The sequence below is a fragment of the Sciurus carolinensis genome, chromosome 3, assembly GCF_902686445.1.
Source record: "Sciurus carolinensis chromosome 3, mSciCar1.2, whole genome shotgun sequence".
Classification (NCBI taxonomy): domain Eukaryota; kingdom Metazoa; phylum Chordata; class Mammalia; order Rodentia; family Sciuridae; genus Sciurus; species Sciurus carolinensis.
In genome coordinates, this window is record NC_062215.1 from 92,254,583 (window position 1) to 92,279,697 (window position 25,115).

Consider the following 25,115-nt stretch of genomic DNA (forward strand, 5'->3'; position numbering starts at 1 on the left):
TCCTAGGCTATAGACAATGAGCAAAAAGATTATTTACTGCTACATTGTGTAATTCTTCCAATTCCACAATAACTAATATACATATAAAATGCTCTTCATTACAATATATTTTGTGACATTTGCTTTATGTTCTAGACTACAATCATGATCATCAAATTGAAAATTTTGTTAAAATTCATATTCTGGGCTCTCACAAATGAGTGATTTCAGTAAGCATACTGAAATTGTGGTCAGCAACCCACATTATATAGAGGTAAACTGATAATTCGCAAAACATACTTTACAAAATATTCGACATCAATACTATACTCCCACATATTTTGTACTTATACCAAATATTATTCAATCAATTTTAAGTTATAGTATAATAATATGTATGCCAACATGATTGCTCAAAAGATTAAATAATCTAGCTAGAAGTTCTTTAGACAGTATCTGGCAAACTACGTGGTTTATTTATTTATTTATTTCTCATACTTAACTCTCATCTGAATGTCACTATTTGAAACACGTAGCTAATTTGTTATGTCATTTACAGTTTTTATAATTATTATACAGCTACTGCATTTTGGTTTCAATCATAATATTCTGCAGTATACAAGAACATTGTGTGTAGAGGTAAGAGTGCAAAATATTACAAGAAAATACCATGAACACTTTTAAAATATCAAAATAAGTTTGGCTTATCCAAGGGAATGAAATATAATCTTTAAAATGGAAGTTATTATGTTTAATAACACAAATATAAGACATATAATTAATGTGTCCAAAATAATGATAGCCCTGAAGTAGTACAGTGATAATTACAGAGAATAAAATCAGTTGTAAAATACTGAATATGTACTAAAATCTTTCAAAGTAACAATGATCAATTTATATCAACTGTTCCTGTCATGTTGCAGAAATGTGGTCTAAAGTCACTTAGTTTGTGAGGACTTCTAAACAAAATAATGAGAATATATGTGCTTTCTCTTTTCATCAAATTTAAAGGTCATGGGACTCTTCCAACCGTGTGAAATTCAAAGGTGAACCTTAAAGCAATTTTAAATTGAATTTTTCCTCATATATATGTGTGAGGTTACCCTTATTAACCATGATGATAGAAGCACTCCAAAAGAAAAATCTTTTAATATACCCTTCTCTATCTCCACATAGGAGAAAAAAAATGACAAAAAGGAACCTAAGAAGCCTTGGAAAAATGGTGTCATGCATATCTCAATGCTTCTAAATCTTATTCAATAAAAATTTTTAAAAATGATTATTTGTTATGCATTATCAGATTCATGCAAAAACATTTTCACACAGTGAAAGAATATTAGTATTATAAGAACAGCCACTTAAAACATTAATTTTATTAAGGCTTCAAATTTCACTCTTTTGTTGTTGAGTACAGGAGTACATTTACATAACACTCCTGACTTAGAAGCTCTACCCTCTAACCCACTCCTCTTGAAGTAACTAGGACTGCAAAATTCCATGTGTGCTTGTATTATAGTACACATATTTAGATATTTATTTGACTACTCAGTAATACTTCAAAACTATTTTTCATCTGTCATTGTTACATAATATCCTTACATAAAATTATTTGATGTATAAATAAAGATTCTTAATTGTTAATATTTTTCAAATATTTCTCACCTAAATTTTCATCTGCAATTTTTCATAAGGTTCAATTAACATTTGCTGAACTATGTCCCAGATCCTAAGGTGGACACTTTCATATATAATAATACACCCATATTCAACTTCAAGAATAACCCTATAACAAAGAATTTATCCACCATATGAAATGAGGAAGTAATTGCATGTTCAAATAACATACTTAAACAAGTATAACTGGTAAATGGTAGGAAAAAAAATGTGAGACTATATCATGATCTTTTTAATTCAATGTAGGAGTAAAAAGAAATGATTTTCTTTATTTCCTCATTCAAGGACAGTACCAAGCTTTTAATAAGAGAGTCAAAATACTACTTGGTTGAATGCAAATGCAATATGTTTTTGAGTAGTAAAATTATAAGAATTAGAACTCTGGCTCAGACCTGTGATCCTGCAATGCTCAATAATCTGCCTCTGGCAGTGACTGTGAGGGATGTATTATTGAATGTTATTAATATCCTTCTAGATATTAACTTCACATTTTTGGAGTGATTCCAAGATACTATTAATATCTAAGATACTAATATATCTTTAAAGAGTCATCATTTATAAAGTCATCTAAAGTATAAAAAGAAGTATAACCCTTATATGACTTAATTAGTATAATTTTTAATTTCCACAGTTTACATTTCTCTTAGTTGATTTTTTAAAATAAACTGCTTGGTACTATAATTACTACTTATTGTGTACTATTCTTAACCCAAATTTGACCGTTACTTTTTCCAGGGCTTGGCGCTACTCTGAATTATTTTAGTCAAAGAGTCAGTGCTAGTATTTTAAATTTATTTATATTTGATGTATGAGTAAACCTGATTCAATTATATAATTATTTATTAATTTTAGTACTTAATTTTAAAATAAAAGATTACATCTTTAAGTGCTAATTAGTACCTACAGGATTAAGGAAAAATTATTCCCATGTTAATATTAAGAACATTTGATCAGAAAGTTCTTGCTTCCAGAGAAGTAAAATGGGGCAAAGTATAAAAAGGTAATGACTCATACAATAAACCCTTACCCATGATTATTTTAAGGAAGATAAATGTTAATGAGACATTTCAATTGAGGTGGCCTTCAAAGAAATAAAATTAATAAAATGGATTAAAGTGATTTTTCAGAAGGCAGAATATAGAGAGAATGAAATGTGGTTTACCGAGAAATTATCCATAAATTTGTTAAGTTACAAAAGTTTTAAGCATAGAATTCTTTGCAGTCCACTTGCAAAACAGTTGCCACTGACATTAAGTGATGACTGAATAATTAAAACTGAAATGAAACCCCTAACAAAGGAAAATGTTTACCCTTGAGATATTATTCAGGAAATTTTACTGAAAGCAGATCAGAAAGGTTTTTTTTTTTAGAATGAGTAGGCTAATTCTACTTAAATGAATACATTATATGCATCAACTAGAATGGAAAAGAAACAATAATAAAATTAATATTAAGTAATATGGTGGATATAATTGAAGACATAAAAGTGGACATTACATTAGAAACAGTGGTTACAATTATATAGCTAAAGGTGGGAAGAAAAACTAAATGTATGTGGTGACAGCAGTGGAGAGTTCCTAAGGTAAATGTCTAATTCTAACATTGGTTTTTTGGAGGGAAAATCTTGGTGCTCAGTGATAAAGCAACTAACTTGACATCTGATTATTTTGTATTTAGCACAAAGTAAGAGCCAGCAATAAAGAATTTTTCTATGAAAACCCAAGTCCTTTCTTAATTCTTTGAATGTCCAGGGTGTGGGTAATGATACCTAAAATTATCATGGGAACGTGTGGCTTATCCAACTGCAGTTATTAAATACTGTGCAAGGTGTGTTGATCTTATGCAATGGGCGTGTTAGGGTGTCAAGGGACCTTACAAAGCTTTGAGTGTAAATGTCTCTATAAGTAAAATATATGACTGATTCTATAAATGTTGTCAATTCACTTTTGGTGACAGTGCCATTTTTTCTTTTTTCTTTTTTTTTTTTTTTTTTTAGTGACAGGTATTAGTTATTTGTTTATAGTCTAAGCTGGGAAATTAATTCAACACACAATTTCCTTTTGCTACTTCAGCACATACCTTTTACTAATTACAAGATTTCTTGATGATCCCTACTTATCTACCAAAAGGTAACACCAACAATTTCCAGACTGATTCATGATTGATAAAAGGACCTGTGTTAGTGTAAGTTTCAACTTCCCAAAGAGTACCATTTAGCCATAAGCATGATGCAGGAATGGTGCATTCAAAGGTTTTTATAAAAAATTTTAATTTTGATACAGGGTCTCAGTAAATTGCTTAGGGCCTCGCTAATTTGCAGAGGCTGACTTTGAACATGCCACCCTCCTGGCTTAGCTTCCCAAGTCACTGGGATCACAGGTATGTGCCACCATGCTACGCCAAAAGAATTTTTTCAATAATTTTAATTGCTTAAAAAATCCAAGCAATCAAAAACAATAAAAAACGTGTAGACATACATATGTACCTATCTCTCCTATATATGTACACACACACACACACATACAAACACACACGTGGTAGAATGAGATAAAATAAGCAAGATTTGCTATTAACTTCAGTATGAATTAACAAATTTAACAAATTTGTCCACCCTACAGAAATGTAAACTAGTCACAAAACACTCACCAGATTTAACATTTATAGATACATATTAAAGACAAACACATCTGAAAGCTTATGACAAAAGATCCTCATTAACACACATTTCTTTTCTGATGCAAGTGTTAGACTGCTATTCTTAGATTCAAGGAAAGAGGGTTTATGAGGGTCTAAAAATTGAGTCACAACGTAGAGATGAATTTCTTCAATAAATACAAAGTGCTATAAAATATTTCAGTGGCAGGTTGGGGATATAGCTCAGTTGGTACAGTGCTTGCCTTGCATACCCAAGGCACTGGGTTCAATCCCCAGCACCAAATTTTAGTGGCATTTTACAGGAGGAAAAACTGCAATTAGGGGTTACCTATGAATATCACTACATATTTAATCAACAATCACAAATACTCCAAATTTATTTTTTTGTGTTTTTCTATATATGCATTCATAAATATGTAAAGATGCATTTGCCTATAACTGTGCTTGACTATGACTTACTTAAAGGTAGAGATTATCTGTTATTTATCTGTGGAGTCCCTCATCTTTAACGGTATCTGATACATAGTACATATATAAATACATATATATATACATATATATGTGATGTTGACAAAATGAATGAATGAATACATGAAGGTGTGGAAGAGGCATATTTGAATACATATGAATACACATACATACATATAAATGTCATATTCATATGCATATGCTATGCCCTAGTCTGTAAATATAGAAATATTAATAGGAACATGCTTGCAGCTAGTTACCAATAAAGAATTTCTTTCTGAAATGGAGGTTAATACACTATAGGAAAAGTTTTACATATGACACCAAATTCTTTTTAAATTTTATTCCTTCCTTTTTTCATTAATGCAGTTATTCATTAATTCTTTATTCTAGTAATTTTGGACTTAAATAAATTGTATTCATTCAGTGACATAAATTGTGTCCCATTCAGTTGTCATAGGAGGCAGTAAATTAAGAAATTTATTTTTTAATGACCAAAAAATCAGCTCTAAAAGTGTTTGCCTATAAGTAATTTCATATGGAAACCAGTTTTATATATGAAACAAACAAGTACAAAATTTAATTCAATTACATTAATTAATTTAAATAATTGTTTAAATTAAAGTTCTGGTATGTGTGACCCATATGAAATGTGTGTGTTTTGTAATTAGGACTTGGTTGAAATCCAGGTTCCTCTCTTCAAAAATGATCTTAAAGCAACTCAAACTATTTCAGGTTTCTCAGTTCCAATATTGTACAGGAAAAGAAACTTTCCTGGTTAATCATGCCTTGCCCAACCTCTTTTGATTTAACCATATTTTTCTCTTTACATGTATATACTTTATTTCCTATTTTCCATTTTTACTTTCTTATTTTATGTGTTTTTTTCACTATCTCATATATTTATTTTCCTACTTCTTTTCTTTCTTTTATTTTTTTCTCTTCTGTAAAGCAAGTTGAACATTATAAAATAAAAAAAAAAGTTTTTCAGGTTTCTTAAGACATTGATTTTTATAACAAAATTTGCATGTCATCTGAGTTTGATATAAATAAATTTATGAACATTAATATTGTGAATGTTAAATGTTAAATCTTCCTTCCTTCCTTCCTTCCTTCCTTCCTTTCTGGTGCTGGGGAGTGAGTCCAGGGGCACTTTTTTTTGTATTTTATTTAGAGACAGGGTCTCACTGAGTTACTTAGGATCTCGCTAAGTTGCTGAGACTGGTTTTGAACTGAGATCCTTCTGCCTCAGCCTCCCCAGTCACTGGGATTATAGCCATGTATAAGGAATTCTTAAAGTTATTTTTTACTTAAATTATGACTGGTTAAACATATGAGTCTAATCTTCTTGTGAGAACTATACAAAGTAAAGTTGGATCAAGTGAGAGATTAAAGGTTTATTAGCCCAATTTTATTGACCTATTCAAACATGAAACATGATCAAGAAATAAACACTGCTATTAACATCTGAAAGTTGGTGCTGTTTGTTAAAACAGTAAAATCTAGGGAAAACATTCTAAAAGAAAAAAAGTGGTTAAAGAAGTAACTGACTAAGAAAAATCTATTGTATTGTGCTTGGTTTCTTTGGTTATCGTATTTGACTATTTATAGCTGTACTGCGTTTTCACTAGTATAGTTTAACTCTGTTTAGTTTCTTTGTCTATTGATCTACTGACCATATTAAAGACCATAATTTCATGAGAAAGTAATATAACTACATCAAAATTGCATACAATAGCTACCAGTATACAGTTTTTAAAATTAAATTTACTTTTGACAGAGACATAAAAGTATAAAGTTATACATATTAATGGCATTATGTGATATTTCAATACATGCATATATTATGTAATTATTGTATCAGGCTAAACACAGAAATCTCCTCAAACATTGACCATTTCTTGATGGGGAAAATTTTCAAAGTCCTTTCTTCTAGGCTTTTGCAATGTACAACACATTATTGTTATCCATAGTATGTGAAATAATTGGTTTTTACTGAGCAGTGCCACTTGTACTCTCAAAGCAAAAACTGGAGTTTAAACTTGAACAGATAAATATGATATCTGTGTTCCCTTATTCCCCATGGCATGATAGCATGACAGAAACTAGAACAAGCTACAACCTGTTACCTGGGATCGTGAAGGATAGATATCGATGTGACATTTTTTCTTGCCCCTTACTGCTCCAAAAGACATGCACATGTCATATTTTGTTCTTTGAAAATATGCCAAGGGCAGAAAGCAAATCAGGGACATGCAATGACCTGACTCTTGAAATGTGGACACCACAGGCTGCTAAAGTTGAATTGCTCAATATCCCTGCTGAAAACTTATGATCTGTTTGAACACTCATGACAATCTCCTCAGACTCGTCTCGATTGTTCTCTATGGGGCCACAAGGTCACTGGTCCAAGTGTAGGAGTGCTAGTTGGCGTGACAGCAGGACCATTGAAGAGCACATCTTGCAGTCTCCTTTCTGCAAGACCCATATTTTGAGAAATCAAGGCCTTAAATAGCCATCCCAATATAGAGAAATCATTTCCATGTTTTAAAATTTGTGACAAGAGCAGAACTCATTATCCTCTTCCCAAAGCCTCAACAATGATTTCTCTGCTATCTGTTTATTTCCTTTTCTATTTTTCACCCTAAGGACTTGGAAAATATGCTGAACCTTTAATAAAATAATTAAATTGAGACAGTCACAAATCCAAAGAAAATGACCAAGTGCCTGATTCAGATCACTCTTTCAGTGACTATCTCTTCTACACTTGCATATCCACTGTGTGTCCTTCTGCATTTTAGCAACCTACTTTGAAAATGTTTATAAAGGTAGTTTGTGTGCACGTTTAAGGTCACTGATTGTGACAGCACGCCTCTTCTCTGTTTTCTCAATATAATCTGAACTGGGCTTTATTAATTGCCATTCCCCATCTACTCAGTGTTGCTGTCACTGACTTTACACTGCTAGCCTTTTCTTTGTGATACAGGAGATGGAACCCAGAGGTGCTCTACCACTGAACTAAACCCTAGACTTTTTATTTTCATTGTGTGAGAGAGTCATGTTAAGTTACCCAGGCTGACCTCAAACATGAGATTGGATGCCCCACTCAGCCTTATGAGTAACTAATTTTACAGGTATGCACAAGTGTACTCAGCTCTGCTACGCTTCTTTTTAATGTAAAAGATTACCTTATTTTCACTAATAATAACTTTTTTTAAAGTTTCATTTTATTTTTCATCTTCAGATATGTAGAAGTTCAAATTACAATAGGTGCTGATCATTTTTATGACTGGTCTATTGCAAGGACCTCAAGATTTTATTTTTTAAAAAATCTACTTACTATGTTGAAGACAATATTCACTGTGATTCATATATATTACATCTTTGAATCCTCAAAATACTCTCAGATGATAGAAACTATTAACAATTCCATATTAAGATGAGAAAAAGAGGCACAGAGGACAAAAAGTTAAAAAAAAAAAAAAAAACTACAGTCCTGAGGCAATAAGTCTGGTAGAACTTTTTTTTTTTTTTTTTTTTTTTTTTTTTTTTTTTTGTGCCAGAGCCATTTTTTTTTTAATTTGAGAAATATTTGTCCTCTTTCAAATTACAAATTGGAAATCATTATAAATATATTTTTTCAAATCCATGGAAATTATTTCATGGTTTTATCATGGTCCAATACTCCTCCACAAGCACGATCTGTAATACGCAGATCCCCAAAACACCTGTCATATTCCCTCTTAACTCATCTCTTTCCTCAAATAGACAGAAGCCTTCAAGGAAAGGAGCTATCCTCAACTTTCCTCTTATTCCCCAAGTGCTTTCTAAGAAGAATTCCAAAGTAAAAACAACAAATAAAAAGGAGAAGATAGGACAAAATGAATCAAATTTAGTTTTCTTAATAACATCATGTACTATCTATCAAATTCTTCATTTAAAGAATTTAATGTGTGTTCCAGAACATTCAGGAAATACCCTGCTAAAGTCTTAGAAGCTATCATAAAGATGATAAAATAGATCAAAAGTCATGGTAAATAAAACATGTTTCTACTTTTTTTTTGGCTCTTCATCCTGTGAAAATTTCTTATCTAAGTAAAAGGTGCTTTTACACAGATGAAACGGTTATTATAACATAGGAAACTGCATAGCACAATGCAATAATAACATCCAGACCTTAGTTTTAGAGCAACATTAATTACTCACCTTATAACATGCAGAAAGCATTCTTGTGGTTGGAATGAAATAGATTAAGTCAGATACTACTGTCTACTTGAAGGAATTTACAATTTACTGGATAGAAATAGACATATGGTTTTAAAGGGCCATGGAGTAGAACAGGCAGCACTCCCAGGCCAATTTCATAGAAATAAGTTTCATAGAAATAAGTTTCAAAGGTCAACTCCCACCATAAAATGAAGAATGCCATAGAGCAGTATGAGAGATGTAAACACACACAGACACACACACATATGGTAAGATGAAAAGGATAATTTTGTGGAAATGCACATTTTAAAAGATAAACAAAACCCAAATGCCCATATAGGTAAAGCTAACCATTTCAAGAAAACAAGAAAGAAAGGAAGATATGGGGGAAATGTTCACAAGTTATTTTTGGCTTTTGTTTGAAGCAAGCTAGTAAAACATAAAAACTAACAGTGCTGTCTTGTTTTGACCACATGGAGAATTGTTCTTGCTATGGGCAAGAAGCAATGACATATATTATAAGCAGTGTCCTGGAGTCTAGCCATATTGTCATTTTAAAAACAGTATCTAAATTGATATGATTTCCAAAGCAATGTAACATTTGAGTTAGGACTTTGGGGTTTTACTTTTTCAGACAATACAAAAATTTTAAAAACTAAATTTTCTTCTGTTTTTGAAAGAGAATATAAATTACACAGAAAATTATATTTATAAAATCAGCATTACCCCAATCCCACCAACATATACCATTGATGCCATTTTGATGTACTTTAAGACTTTCTTCTGTGTATGTAGTATACAGACATATAAACATCTGCATGTATATGTATACACAGTAATATTTGTATTTGTGTATGTTTTTTATAAAATTGTATCATGCTCATGCATTTATATATATTTTAGCCAAGATTAGATATGATACTTATTCCTACTTGTGTATATAAATATTTGTTGATGAATGAATATGATGAAAAGAATATTGGCAGTAGTGTTTTTATTTTCCAAAGGCAACATATAACTACGTGAGGTGGTGTACACCTATAATCTCAGAGACTCAAGAGGCTGAGGCAGGAGGATCACAAGTTTGAGGTCAGCTTTGGCAACTTAGTGAGACCCTGTCTCAAAGTAAAATAAGGTGAAATAAAATAAAATAAAGGTGTGCAATTACACTGGTTAAATCCTCAGTAACACAAAAAATAAAAGATTATATCTAAATAAATCAAGGGATAGCACTCTTCTCTCCCCTGATATTAGGATTAGGTAGGGTACTTGTATACCTAGACAGAGTCTGGTATATTATTTTGAAGTATAAGGAAAATAAGTCATAAAGCCATACAGAAAAAATAAATAGAAATATTTGTTTATGACCAAAAATTTTATGATGAGTCCCTCAGTTACACTATCATGTATTAACAATTGTTTTTCTGTCATACTTTATTTTTGTTGCTAGGGGGAATTTCTGACTTTTCAGTGTCTTCATAAGTGTTTAAGAGAAATTCTGAAAGAATTTGTGTCTGGGCTGTTACTCTGACCCAATTTTAAGCCAGTTTCTAGACAAAATCCCAATAGGAATCACATTAAATACAATGTTACTCACCATTTCACAGTGTATTAGTGAACAATTAGTCCAAACCCACCACTTTACAGACAAGAAAAACGTGACACAAATAACATAAGTTGTCCAATAAAATAACTAGTTTGAGTCATAAAGTCTAGGACTTTGAGCCCCATATTTCCAGTTCTGCATGTGAGGCCTAGCAAACTGAAATGAGTATGAAAGATATTCTGTAAACAAGTTATTATCCCCAGAAAAAAATAAAAAAATAAATAAACACTCTAATTATTTTGATATAGTGTTTTCCAGTGGTCCCAGTCAACAGAGCACTGGATAACTTCAGAATAAAACTATATAATTATATACTTTAATAGTTATATACATCTAACATAAAGAATGATGTTCACGATGTATTTTAAGGTAAACAAACATAAAAGATTATGTATAATATAACCTCCTTTAAACATATAAAACTCTACAGAAGAATATTTGTAAAAAGAAACTGAACAAGAAATAGGGGCTTATTGACAAACATTTTAAAATAACAGAATTATAGATATGTTAACTCTAAAGTACCTATGCTCTAATAAAATAATAAGATGAAAAAAATGTACTTAATATTGACTTTGAGAAGTTATTTTATTTTCTTCTGAGAGCAAATGCTTTAGATCATTCTCTACCAGTCTGTTCAAATGGATCATGTGTTGACATAAGTGTCTTTAGGTACACAGAGAACCCTACCAGATTTTGCAAAAGTATTAATGAAGCATATACAAAAACAAATATGGATTTTCAAATCTTTGCTATTATTTACTACAATGTTACAATCTCAGTCAAGAGCTGTTTTCAAAAAGAAAATAGAAGTTTAGAGTTTGAGATGTCCAAGAATACTTGAGCAAGTTATCTAATAAAATACATACCACGGAGTGACACCGCCGAGTTTAAAATTAAAAGCTTGTTATAAGTCTGTAATTATTATACTGATCAAATTTAAGGAAAAATAAAGAACTTATTAGTAGTACTAAATCAACTTTATCAATCTAATTTGTACCCATGCAGAATTTCTTTCCTCTAGAGGTTTTACATGCATATCATCTTAAAGAAGAGGAAACTAAGACTTAGAAAGTCTAACAGGACATAGCAATATTAACTAGAGAAATGAATACATAAAGCCAATTAATTCTAACTACAAAACCTTTATTCTTTCCACTCACTGTATCTTGCAGAATCAATAGAGCTTTTTTATTATCTGTCTCACCTTTGATAGTAAAGACACTAACTAGTAAATGGTTCTCTCTAGGGCTGTCAAAATAGGTGATAGTTGGGATTAGAATAAGGGTTTAGATCTGCATTTAAAAATCCAGAAAAATGAGTAGATTTCTTTGGTGAAGAGGCCCTGATCTTCTTAGTGTCCTCTGTGACATTTGTACATGAGCACCCAAGAACAGATGATTAGTGCCCACTGGCAGTTATTAGCACATTTCAATATCTCCCTAGATTTCAGTAGAATGAACACTATACTTCTGGGGATATATAATCAAAAGGAGACAATGGATATGTGGGAAATTCAATGAAAATATTAATTATGTTCTTAATAGAGTGACCACCAAGGGATTCTCAAGCCAAAATGCATGTGGTGACTGTATTTCCTTGCTAGGTCAGTCATAACAAAGTGCCATAGAGAAATAGTTTTTAATAACAGAAATGTAGTTTTTCCCATGTTCTTGTCATTAGACATCTAAGATCAGTGTTGGCAGGTTTGGTATCTTCTGCTGTTACTTTTTTTGGTTTGTCAATGGCAGTCTTCGTGTGTCCTCCCACAATCTCCCACTGAGTATCTGTGCCCTCATACCTTTTTTTTTTTTTTTTTTTTTAAAGAACACTAATCCAATTGGATGGGTACAATCTCAAGCAATCATTTAACTTCAACTCCTCTATTCAGTTTCACCTCCAAATGTGGTCACATTCTGAGAAGGTTAATGTCTGTTACATTGTTTAGCCCACATTATTCACTCTCTGACCAGTGAAAATTCATGTCCTTCTTACATTCAAAGTACATTCACCCAATCATAACATACCCTGAATTCATAATTCATTCTAAAAGGGAGAGATTGGGAAGAAGGAAGAATCTTAGGTCTCAATTAAGTCCGAAACATGGCAGGACAGATTCATTGTGTTATAAGGTTCGAGGATAATCTTCTTTGGCTCAATGCTCTATTCTCTGGACCCAGAAGAATGGCTGCCTTACTGTCTGGGTCTCTTTAATCATAGCCATCACCCCCTCAACTGGAGGCAGCAGTTCCATTTCTAAGATCCTAGATAGTAGCTCTTGACTAAAGCTCTATCCTCTTGGCCTTGGAGGTTTCAGCCATATCCATCAGAATTGAGAAGTTGGCTGGCCTTATTGCCACTTTAGTGGCAATGACAGCCCTGCTGACCTCTGAACCACCTTTATAATTATATTTTCCTTTTCATGAAGTATAATACACGTTTGCAGCTGAACAGACCTTTGGCCCATTCTATGGACTCTCAGAAGTGAAGCAACTTCCTATGTTTTGTCCTAACTCTATTCCCTTCAATCTAAGGTGGCAACGTTTATGCTGTGAGATGACTGATTGGGTCCACAAGTCATACCCATATTCTTTTCACAGTAAATTATAATTTAGCATCATCTTTTTTTTTTTCCTGTCTAGAATATATTTCTCTCCCTACCCTCTCTCTCTCTCTCTCTTTTCAAAAGTGGATGTCTTGAGAATTTTCCCAATGTTCAAGTTCTGGTTTAGTTTTGCTGAACAGTTTTTTCAATTTTTCTCCCTTTGCTCATATTTTTCTGTAAGCAGCAAGAAGAAACCAGGGCAGGCCTTCATCACTTTGTGAGAAATCTCAACTAGACTAGATTTCAACTTAATCACTTGAAAGTTCTAATTTCCACAAAGCATTAGATCACACTTCAGGCTAGTGTTTTGTCCCTAATAATTAGGACTGCCTTTTGTTCAGTTTCCAGTGACAAACAACTCAGTTCCCACTGACACCTCACCAGAAGCACCTTGAACTTCCTTATTTCTATGAATAGCCTCTTCAAGGCCAACTGGGCTTTTTCTTACAGTTGTTTTACATTAATAGATACGAAACTACCACTGGACTACACCCCTTTGTAGTTTTACTTTAAGACAGGGTCTTGCTAAGTTGCTCAGGTTGGAAATCTCTTTCCTCAGCTTCTGGAGGAGCTGGGACTACAGGCATGCACCACCACACCTGGAAGAATACAGGCTTCAGACTTATTCAAACATGTGTTTCAAAACTGCCACATTTGCCTACTACTCAATTCCAAAGTCATTTCCACAGTTTTAGGTGTATGTCACAGAAGCATCCCACTTCCTGGTACCTAAACTTGAACTTGTTTGATACTACTGCCGTAACAAAATATAGCACAGTGGATGGAATAAACAATAGATATTTTCTCATAGGTTGGAACTATGAGACCAAGTTATCAATATATTTGGTTTCTTCTGAGGCCTCTCCTTGGCTTATGGACATCCACTGTCATGATTCTGTTCACATGTTCATCTCTCTATGTTTGTAGTTCATCTAATATCTCTCTAATCTCATCTCCTTATGAGGACAGTGGTCAGATTGGATTAGTACCCAACCTAATGACCCCATTAACTCCACAACCTCTTTAAAGGCCCTGAATTCCTTCAAATAAATGTAATTCCATTCTGAGGTACTCCTGGAAGGTAGCACATCACCCCCAAAATTGGAGATGGCAGCTGCACTTCAGGGCTCTGGGCACTCCTGTCTTTAGGCTTTAGGCTGAAGATCTTTTTCAGCACTGGAGGTTGCATTTGGACCCACTGAAATTGAGGAGTTGGCTGGTTTTGTGCTATTGGAAACTGGAGGAAAGGCGATCCTTGTAATAAAGAAGCAAATAAATAGTATGCTTGGACTTTTACTTATTAGTTTGGGGAATGGAAGATTCAATTCAGTCTAAAAAGTCACAAAATCCAAAATTTATATATATTTTCCCATCACAGAAATTTGATTCTTTTCTTTTGAAGAACTTTAGTTAAGCGCAATTCCAACAATATTCACTGCTCACTTGCCATGTGGCATACACAGGTGTTACTTGAGTAGAGACCAATAGCACAAGAAGAGTTAACTGTAGACACTGGATTCAGCAAGCTGTCCAAGCAAAGACTTCAAAGAGTGGGATGGGCTGTGTGCCCAGGTTGTGTGTGTGTGTAAATTCTATCCATGCTGGATGGAAACAGAGGCAGCAAAGGTAAAGGAGCTATAAACACTTCTTTATCATGGAGGCTGAAATGTACTGTGGGTACTGCCAAAAAGTAATGCTGCAGAGGTAGGTCTACAGTATTTTAAAAAATAAAATTAAAATCAAAATAATGAAAATTCTAATCCTGGGTGGGGAATAAAATCTTAGAATCAGGAACGTGTAGTCAAGTTACCATATTTAGTTCAATAATTCTTCACATTATTAATAATTTCCATAATTTACAATAAAAATTATTTAATAATATATTGTCAAAATAGCAATATTTTTAAAATGTGGTTTTAACATTTTTCAATATAGGTACTTTGATGTCAAAACTTTCTCCTAAAAAATATTTTGAAAAACCTAGATTTTATCTTTTTTTGCTAAGCTTGTCTTTGAAGTTTTAGTTTTTTTTCTCCTCTACACATAGAAATAAAGTGAAAATGGCCATCAAGAGACAGAAGTGAAGACTTTCAGGGAAAAAATCAATTCCTTAAATTGAAGGATACAGCTATAAAATTTCTGTGTGGAAAAAAAAAAAAAAACTGTCACCTCCATAGATCTGAATACTTTATAGACTTTTCAATGTGTATAACTACTGTACAATTCCAAATAGTTTTTCACTCTATGAAGAAAAGAAAAATATACTACCAATGAAACTAAAGCAAGCACTATATTGTATTTCTTAAAGCAATTTTTGTTTCCTATAAACGCTTTTAGATAAAATGGTACATACTAACTTTTCATTAAAGATACACGCTCCCTATCAGTTGAGACATGAGACTGAAACCTGTGTTTCCAAAAATCTACCTGAGTGAAGAGACTTGACCACTAGAAAGATGTTATGAGACATGCATCCTTCCTTGGCTGGATTACTTTGTATTGCACAAGATCCTAGACACTTTATGTTGTTTTATTTAATTTACTTATATGTTAATATCATATGAATTATAACTATCCAAAGGAAAACTATAAATTTTTCCATATTCTAGAAATTTCAAATTTAAGAGACATGAGTATGAAATCTGTCCAAGCCATCTCTCTAGTTAGTATCACCCTGAAGAGTGGGCCTTTAATAAATAGTGAATGTACAGTTCTCTTGAATACTTAAGTATTCCTTGTTATAAAGAAATTTTTGCCTAGATCTTAACTATTGTTTTTCCTTTATGTATTCCATAACAAAACCTTGAGAAGGGCATGTACAGTTTTCTCTACTTCCTCAATTTTCACTTCACCAACAAATGTGCATTCTCTCTCTGTATAGAGCCTTTGACACATCCCACATAATGGCCATCTAATTAAAAAGTGCAATAAGCCACTTAAAAAGCTTGTTCTCTTTGAACTGTGTAGGGGGTGCTGATATTCTTTCATATAATCTTCTCCATCAACTTGAATCTACTCCTTAAAATATGTTTGATTTCTATTTCTTCACATTTACTTTTTTGAACTGCTCTTTAACACAATATTAAAACATAAGCATTTCCTAGGGTTTCAACTTTAATCTTCTACCCTTGTTTCTATAAGCCCACTCTCATGTCATGGCATAAAATGTACCTCACAAACAGGTTCCAACTTATTTCCCTGTCCTTTTGTCCTCCTTGTATTGCCCCATTACCTGATTTCTATCTTCATTACCTCTTTCTGTGCTATTCCTTCTACCAAAAAGATATTCAGTTATTTCTCCCTTATAAACTTACCATGTTTTTTTTTTTCTCCAAAACAGTATGCCAATGTTACTTCCCTTAAAATGTCATTCACTCTTCCAACTTGGAATCACAGATTGATCTCTATTCAGTTGTTTTCCAACAGCACTATGACATTTCTGTTATAATTATTCAATGCCATTTTATTTTTAAAAACTCATTTATCTACCTGAAATAAATTTTAAGTTCTTTGAAAGTATTTCATACTGGAATTACTGCAGTATAAAATGAGCAGTATAGCATAAAGCCATAAACAGGACATGGATTTTTGAACCTTCCTACTGTGTAAACTTAGTGTTGTTATCTTTGAATTGGGAATAAATATTAGGAAATAATAATTGTTGTCTTATAAGTTTCAACACTACACATAAAATATGTGAAGTACTTAACATAGTACTTAACACAAGGTGTTTACTTTTTCCACGTTAGTGATTATTTTTCTTCTAAATCAACATAATATCTTACTCAACATATTTATCAATATTTGGTTAATGAATTAATGAATGAATGATAACAGAAGATAATTCCTCTATGCTTCCTTTATGACTTAATTTGTTAGAGGAATATAATATAAGCATTATTCCTACTTTCACAATAAATTAGAGGGCAGAGAAAAATAAGATAGATGCAAAATTTTTATAAATCCAAAGGTAGATATTGGTTGAGGCATAGGTACGTAAAAGTAAAACATATTCTATAACCCCAGTTATCATATAAGACAAATATTATGTTAAAATCCTGTGACTGATGAAAAGTGCATGGTTAACATTGTGGGCTTCTAAACCTTAAGAAATTGTTATTCTGGTTCTGGACAAGAAATCATCCTGAGACCTAATTATGGAAAAGGGGCAAGGGGACTTGAAATCTGGATATTTCAAGAACAGTGCCACCCTGGCAGGATAAAGGAACACTGGGGTGGGATTCACAGTAGTTATTATAGGCACTCTGAAAATAAAATAAATCCTTGATCTGTTTTTGGCCAAGGACTATCCCAGACTTGCTAACTCTGACATATCCATGACCAGTGTTCTCTTTATTCTTCCTTGGAGTTGCACTTGTTGGTTCAATCTCTCATCATTTTTCACTTGAATTGTTGCCAGCCAAACCTTTTGGTGTGGGGTCCCTGCAGCTATCCTCAGGACTTTCTTCTACCTGTCAATAGGTACCACCTTTAAATCCATTCTCCTGCAGTGGAAGTTTTGGCCTCAAATCTCTGGCAACTCATTATGAACAAAATAAAAATGTTTAGGTAATGAAATACTTAAATTTTAATGCAATTGAGCTTTACATCCTTTACTAGTTACACTGCTGCCATCACCATACAACCTTTAACACATACCAACAATTATGACATCAGGTGTCAAGGAGGATGCCAGATATGATCCATCTCTACAGTTCAAATGCAAGTAGCAAAAATAACTTTCACTATGATCAACCCAGAAGTAATCCTTGAAATTTCTCAGAGGAAACATGAGCTTATTTTTCATAGATATTCCTCAAATCGAATGAAGAAAGAATGATTTAAACTTTGAATTAATCAAATTTTTAGAAATATTTGAAGATACACCTATTTCCTCTGTTAGGAAGTTTTACTGATTGAGACAGCTTTCAGTAAAACTTTTGGAAATAATACTGTACTATTCCATCAGTTCTTGAAATGGAAGTCAGTTACTAATTAAAAATCATCATTCCAAATATAGTATACGGTAATAGAATCTTAGAACACCTGTTTCTGTACTTCTGTAATTAAAAACTACTATTCTAGCTCATGTATTTTTTACTAGACAGTTCCACTAGCATTTCCATTCTGTCTCTGCTATATTTCTAAACACTCTAGCAGTCTGTGGTGCACATACTTATCAGTGAGCGAAGCAAAGGGTAAGTGCGTCTGACACAGATGAGCCCCGAGATTAAGTACACACTGTGAAATGCATGTGGATGTTCATGATTTAAACCAATGAACTGTGGCCTGAAATGATGTCACACGAAGCGCAGCAGGAAGTGGAAGGTTAAACCTACTTGCATCTCGGCTCATTAAACGCAGTTAAAGTGCAAATCCCCTCATTCTGACAGTAGTGATCACAAGGGTTCTCTTTCTGGTCACAGCGCTGACTTTTAAACCCCACAGAGCATCTGTAGAATTTCAGTAAAATACAGCTAAATAAGGCGTCTGACTTTCTTTTTTTTTTTTTTTTCTTGCCAAATATGCTTCAAATTTATTTTATACAAAGTTATTAACATCTGAGCAACAATGTCCCCAGGAATGCTTACTTCTATCACATACACACTCGTCACATGCTACCCTGACACAGTGAGAAACAGGATGTGGACGTGGATCATATGTGGGCATCACCACTCTGACCAAACAGTGTTAAAGCACAGCTCCACACAGTGACCATCTAAGTTGGATGATTTTATTTCAAGTTTTAATTCTGGGCAATCAAATACTTTGGAGAGGAAGAAGATGAAATTCCAGATTTTCTTAGAACATCAAGAACTGTCAATACATTCCTATGTATATTTAGAAACCCAGACTCAATATGATGTATTGGAAAGGAGCCAGGGGCTTAATAGGTTTACATAATGCTATACTCTAAGCCTTATACAAACATCAAATAGCATTATACATTGGAAAAGATAACTCAAGTTCTTTTGAAAAGAATGTCCACAAGTACCAAAGGATTCATAAAAGATGATTGTCTTTAGGCTTCACATAGCCAAATAAGATTAATAAAATTGGAACAGTTTTCCCTGGCATTTCCAAGTTCAAAGGTCTGTGAATGTCTGAAATGATATGATGCTAAGAATTGAATGAGTTCTTCCTCATGAAATAATTAGCAAATTGATGAAGGAGATTCTATAGCACATGAGTCAATGAGGGACAATACTTGAGATGTACATGAAACATTCATTTAAAATGTATCACCCTGAGAAAGGAGGAAATAGGAATTCCATGTACATAAAAGGTCTATCATAAATTACCCATGACATTATGAAATACTCACAGACACACAGGTACATTTGTCTCAGGGTCCAGCTGGCAAGTGCCACCATTGTAACAGTAGCCATCACATAATTGACAGCTAGAGGCAATCTTTCCATTAGTGCAGCTGTAGCAACACACACAAAAAAACAATCCCATTGTTACTGGCATCATTGTTGAAAGCTGACACAAAAATCTCTGCAGATGAGAATATTCATCATCTGGGAATAATGGGGTGACTGGCCAAAAGTATATTTTCAGGAAGATAGATTTGTTGGAGGCCAAGTTTTTTTTTAATAGAAATGATGATTGATAAAATTTTTCTGTGGTAATTTTCAAATTTTTAATCCATTTGATTAATATAAAATTTAAGATAACTAGACACATCTGTAAAAACATATACTCTAATGTTTATCATAGGTCAGGCAGACATTAGCATCAGTATCTTTTTCCCTTTTCACACAACTAGAATTTGGTGACATCGGTGTATCATGAACCACATGATGGAATATTTTGGAGCAAATGCTTCAGTTTCTTCTAAACTGGAGCATTTGGTCCAAAACTGTTAGAAAGTTTAGATACTCCAATTTGTAAGAAAATATAAGACTATCCTGTACTCACTTTTATCCTACCATTTTTTCCTTGGAATATACATAGTAATTAATGTCACTATCAAATTCTTTTTATTCTACCATAAATGGAGTTCACTGAAAAATAAACAATAATGTTATAGGAGCAATGTGCAAGATGGTAGGAAAGTAATGAAGCAGGTTTTCTTGAAACATTTACCAAAATAATTCTAATTCATAGTAATGTTATATGTTTGGGATAAGAATAAATACTATGTAGTTACACTGGGAAAATGAGCTTAACAGGAATAGGGAAAATATAAAAATTTATTTTTGCCAAGTTATACTTTTAAACAAATAAAAACTTGGCTTGAACAATGAAAATTATTGGGCAACAAAGAAATAACAATATTCCAAATTATCAAGGATCCTACTCTACTTCATGGGAAGTATGGTAACAGAATTATATACCCCTTGACCCAAACTGGAATTGTAAGAGAACATGCTAATAATTCTCACCATGTGATCATACTAAGCTTAAGAGTCAATGGAACATGGCACCACGATAAAATTTGGCTATTACCTTAAGAAACCAGGCTATAATATCATTGATTGATCACTTTGAACCTCTGCATGATGAATGTGTATTGCACTACACTTATTATAAGATAATTCCCCATGATCAATAAGATGCCTTAAAAAAATTGGTTGGCAATTCTGATCCTCATTTATTCTGTGCATATGAATTTAACCTCATGTGACTCGTATGACTGCCAGAAATGTATTGAGGTGTTTAATTTGAAGTTATTTCTGAAAAGTCTGGGTTTAAGAACCACAGTTCTTTTCACCATGAACAGAACAGACTGAGTTAATTATGTGTGAGATGAGAAACCTGGCATGGGGAAGGCAAGGGCAGTCTAACATTTCTTAGACTTAACAGAAAATATACACTTTTTATAGCTTACAATGACATGCTAATATGGATGCCATGTGAAGCAATTACACCATCAGCAGTATTGGTGTCTGATAAGTTAAATGGGTCTGAGGGACTTTCTCTTAACCTCCATGCCCAATCTCCTTGAAAATCAAAAGAGAAAATAGTTATACTTTCTTGTTCTATCAAACAGACAATGCCAAAGGGGAAAAGTAGGTTATTAAGGGTTTTCTACCAAAAAAGATAACTATATACCAAAACTTATAATCTAAGAGAAAAAAAGTGATTTTAAATTTCCACTTAGTACAGTTCAAAAAGATATTGCCTAATTTTCCTTCTAATGGATTCACTTGAATACAAAATTGAAGACAGAACTTTGTAGATATTTTTAATGTGAAACAAAAGTTATTCAAATCATTATAATACCTCAAAGTTATAACTTGTATGTTAATGCAAATTTTCAAAATAATTTTCCTTCTTAGAGGCATGTATAATACATGCAAATACGTACACACATATATGTTTGTGATATACTACATTCCAAAATTTAATTACAAGTTATCCAGTATACAAAATGAAATTCACATGACAGTAGACATCAAAAGGGTATTATTCAGCCTAATTAAGATTTCGATCAAGACTTTTTCTAATATTTACTCCAATTTCCAGAAAAGAAAAATATATTGTGTTTTAAATATTGTACTCATCACACCTGATGGAGAACATGTCCTAATTGACGGTTCATAATCTGTGCATTAGAAACACAAGTGCCTACTTATAATCACAACTGTTCATGTGGCTTGAATTTTCCTACTTAAGCAAAACGGATTCACTGTAATTCTGCTGGAATTTTGTTTTAGTATCCGTTCCTGACCTATGAAACAAAAATTCCAACATCATGTAAATTTCACTTTATTGCTAAGATGAAAGGTGTCAGATAAATAAAAATAAACATTAGTCATCTAACATACTTTAGAATACCCAAAGTATTTTGTTTGTATGTCATGCTCAAATATTATATAGACTCTGATAAATTAAGTGCTGTAGTATTTCTTTTTTTAAAGTTCCACTATCTGTTAACTGTTGGCAAGATTCCCAAAAAGATCTTTTAAAAGTTGAGAACTATAGTGTTAGACCTTGATATCCTGCTTGGTTTGTGAGGATCTCGTGTTTCCAGTTTGGAGAAGCCAGTTTTTTACTGGTGGGTTCCACATCCTACCCTTCCTTCCTTTTATGAAATTTCTTTACAATGGAAACAAGGTGTTTGTCTCTGCATGAACTTTCTGAAGTAAGATGCATATGAATCTTTGGTTCAGAGCTATGATTCCCTGTGTAAGTGAACAGAATTTTAAAGAAGGTACTATTGCTCATTTGGATAAGGTACACTGGACATGAAGAAAAAGTACGCCTACTAATTGAAATTAAGTCTCGTGCCACTTAAGTTTTCTCACAAATGAACAAAGAGCTTAATGAACAAACACCATTTTATAGTTTATATGAGAGTGTGTTTTGCTTTTAGGTAGTTATTAAAGACATATATTTATATATTAGTCATTTTCAATTACTTAAAAAATAATGTACTTTCAAATGACCCAATTTGCTGTTTTAAGTAAATGTCATTCATAAGTATAACACAAATCATATTTAGAGTAAATTCTAAAAGAGAGTAAATAAGAAAAGAAAAATGTTGTTTCTGTCTGTAATAAAATTTTATTGGACCTTGTTTAGTAGAGAAACATAACTCATGTGGCATCCTCATCGAACTTCCAGTGGAATCTGTGTGTGGACTCTTTATAGCACACTATTTATCTCATATTCTCATTTATTTTACTCCTAAGCAAGGCAAGTGACAGAATCCAGTACTTTATAAGCCCTTCTTTTAAAAGGCTGTTAAAAGTAGTTTGGAGTGAGGATTGATCTCTAACCTCAGTGGCATAAACTCGTTTCATGATAGAAACAGAATGGCATTACCCTTTAGCCACTATGTTCTATTTTCCATTCAGTTAATCTCAAAGCCAAAGGTCAAAAGGCAATGTAACAGAAGTCAAACTTAGACATTTTTGTTGTAGTTGCTTCCAGGAACACATTATTCCCTTTATTTATTTTAGATGATAATGTTCAAAGTCAGGTTAAGACAAAAAATTAATGCTCATTTCCATTAGATAGGTATTTGGCTTCTCTCCTAAAGATTGACTTATATCAGGAGAAATGCTAACCCATTCACCACATTAATAATAATGAAACAATTAAAAGCCTAAAGTATATGAATTGAACAATTTTACATATAAATTTGTGAAAGTAGTTGCATTTCACTATTTCTTACTTATTCTTAGGTATATTGTTAAATGATAGATTTTCATGTTCTCCAGATGCTTATAGCAGGTGTTGAGTACATTCAAATTTAATTGAAATGACTTCATCTTTAGACAAAAATAAAATACAATGGTTGCCATTGTTTTGTGAAAAAAATAATATGCATGGTTTTCATAGTTCATTGCTGAATTGTTATATCCTTTTTTGTTCAAATGCAAATTAACTTGCATGTCCACTTACTTGCAAAATATATCTTCATTGTCTTTATTTATAATGCAGTGCCCTCCGTGGCACCTTATACATTTGTCAACCTCACATTTTGGTCCTTCATAGCGTGGTGGACAGACACATTCAACACTTCCATCATCCCCGATGGTACATGATTCAGAATGCACACAATAGTGATGACACACATCTAGGAAGAAGTACAGCCAAACAATCAAATTATAAGATATTTTTCTCCAGTCACAGAAGAAATGTTACTATTTCATTTCATATTTAAAAACTGGTTGATATATAGATAGACTAACTTACACAAGCAACTTGTAATAATATGCAACTAGTCTTCTCTGATAATACTATTGATTCCTTCTTTTGTCCAAGTTAGGCATCACGCCATCTGACTAAAAGGAGAGGGTTATCTTGATAAATTATTAGCTAACAAACTCTGTTCTGAAAAATAAAACTCAAGAGGGTTGCTTTTCTATTAGGGAACAATATAACTAAAGTATGAAATAAGCAGAAATGCTCAAGATCTCCTTAGATGTCATTTATGGTTGTCCCTGCTCAGATCTCTTTTCATCCAGAGAACACAGTAGTCTCTGGTGAATGGAGGACTCTCACCCTGGTTCCTGGCCCTAGTGCTGGGCAAAGAAGCCTCTCCTTACAGGTACCAGAAGAAGTTCATGCACTTTTCAAATTCTTGGGCAAAGGCAGGCTCTCTAGGAACTCAAGAGGACTGGAAACTAGCTGATCCAACATGGGTGAGAAGTGATAATAGACATCTATCCTATTATCCTCCTGCAAGTCGAGAACTATCTGTCCATCAGCTACAACCTCTTGTTTAAAAAGATGTTTCTGACTGGGCATTGCATACTAATTTTCTTTCAATAACAAAGGACCACTTTCCCCAAATATTTCTATACCTTATAAATATGCACAATGCAACAAAAGACATTCAATAATTTAATAACAATTCTAACTTTAAATTAGTCTCTTGAAAAGCAGACCAGTCTATATTTGGTTATATATAAATATATTATAACACCAAATTTAAAACATCGAAATTCATAATAAAAATAATTTTAGCAAAAGAACTGATTAACTTGATCCTGGACTTTTTGCTTAGGAGCAGCAATATCCTTTTAGTTATATAAATGTGAAGCAATATTAAATGAGATTAGCTAAGATAAAAATCTCAGTTTGGAAACTTAACCTGCTGTGCGACAATTATGGTTGGTATAGAAAATTAAAACATCATTTATAATTCTCATTTTTCTGTTTATTTAGCTCTTTATTAAATCAGACAGATATTAAACTTATTGACAGACTTGCTTCAGAATATGGAAATTCATTTGAAGCATTTTTATTATTTCTGTTCATTATGCCAAACATCCTCATTTAGATTCAATATTTCAATCTATTAATATGGATTTTGACTGTATGTAAGGAAAGTAGTACTTTCAAAACATTACAGACTTGGAGGTTCAAATATGAAGTCAATGTTAGTTTCTGTACGTTTTTGCGTGGGTTGCCATTGTTCTAGCTTGGCAGATATGGGCTACACCAAAAAAATTGTATTAT

The 25,115-nt window shown here is 32.7% G+C and overlaps 1 protein-coding gene across 1 annotated transcript in view; it reads right to left on the reverse strand.

Moving 5' to 3' along the window:
- The window catches only part of Lrp1b (LDL receptor related protein 1B), a 1,852,169-nt gene that overhangs the window by 17,846 nt on the left and 1,809,208 nt on the right, over positions 1–25,115 (reverse strand). Inside the window, 2 exon segments of the mRNA XM_047543195.1 lie at positions 19,519–19,623; positions 23,553–23,727. Of these exon segments, the coding sequence (XP_047399151.1) occupies positions 19,519–19,623; positions 23,553–23,727 (280 nt within the window).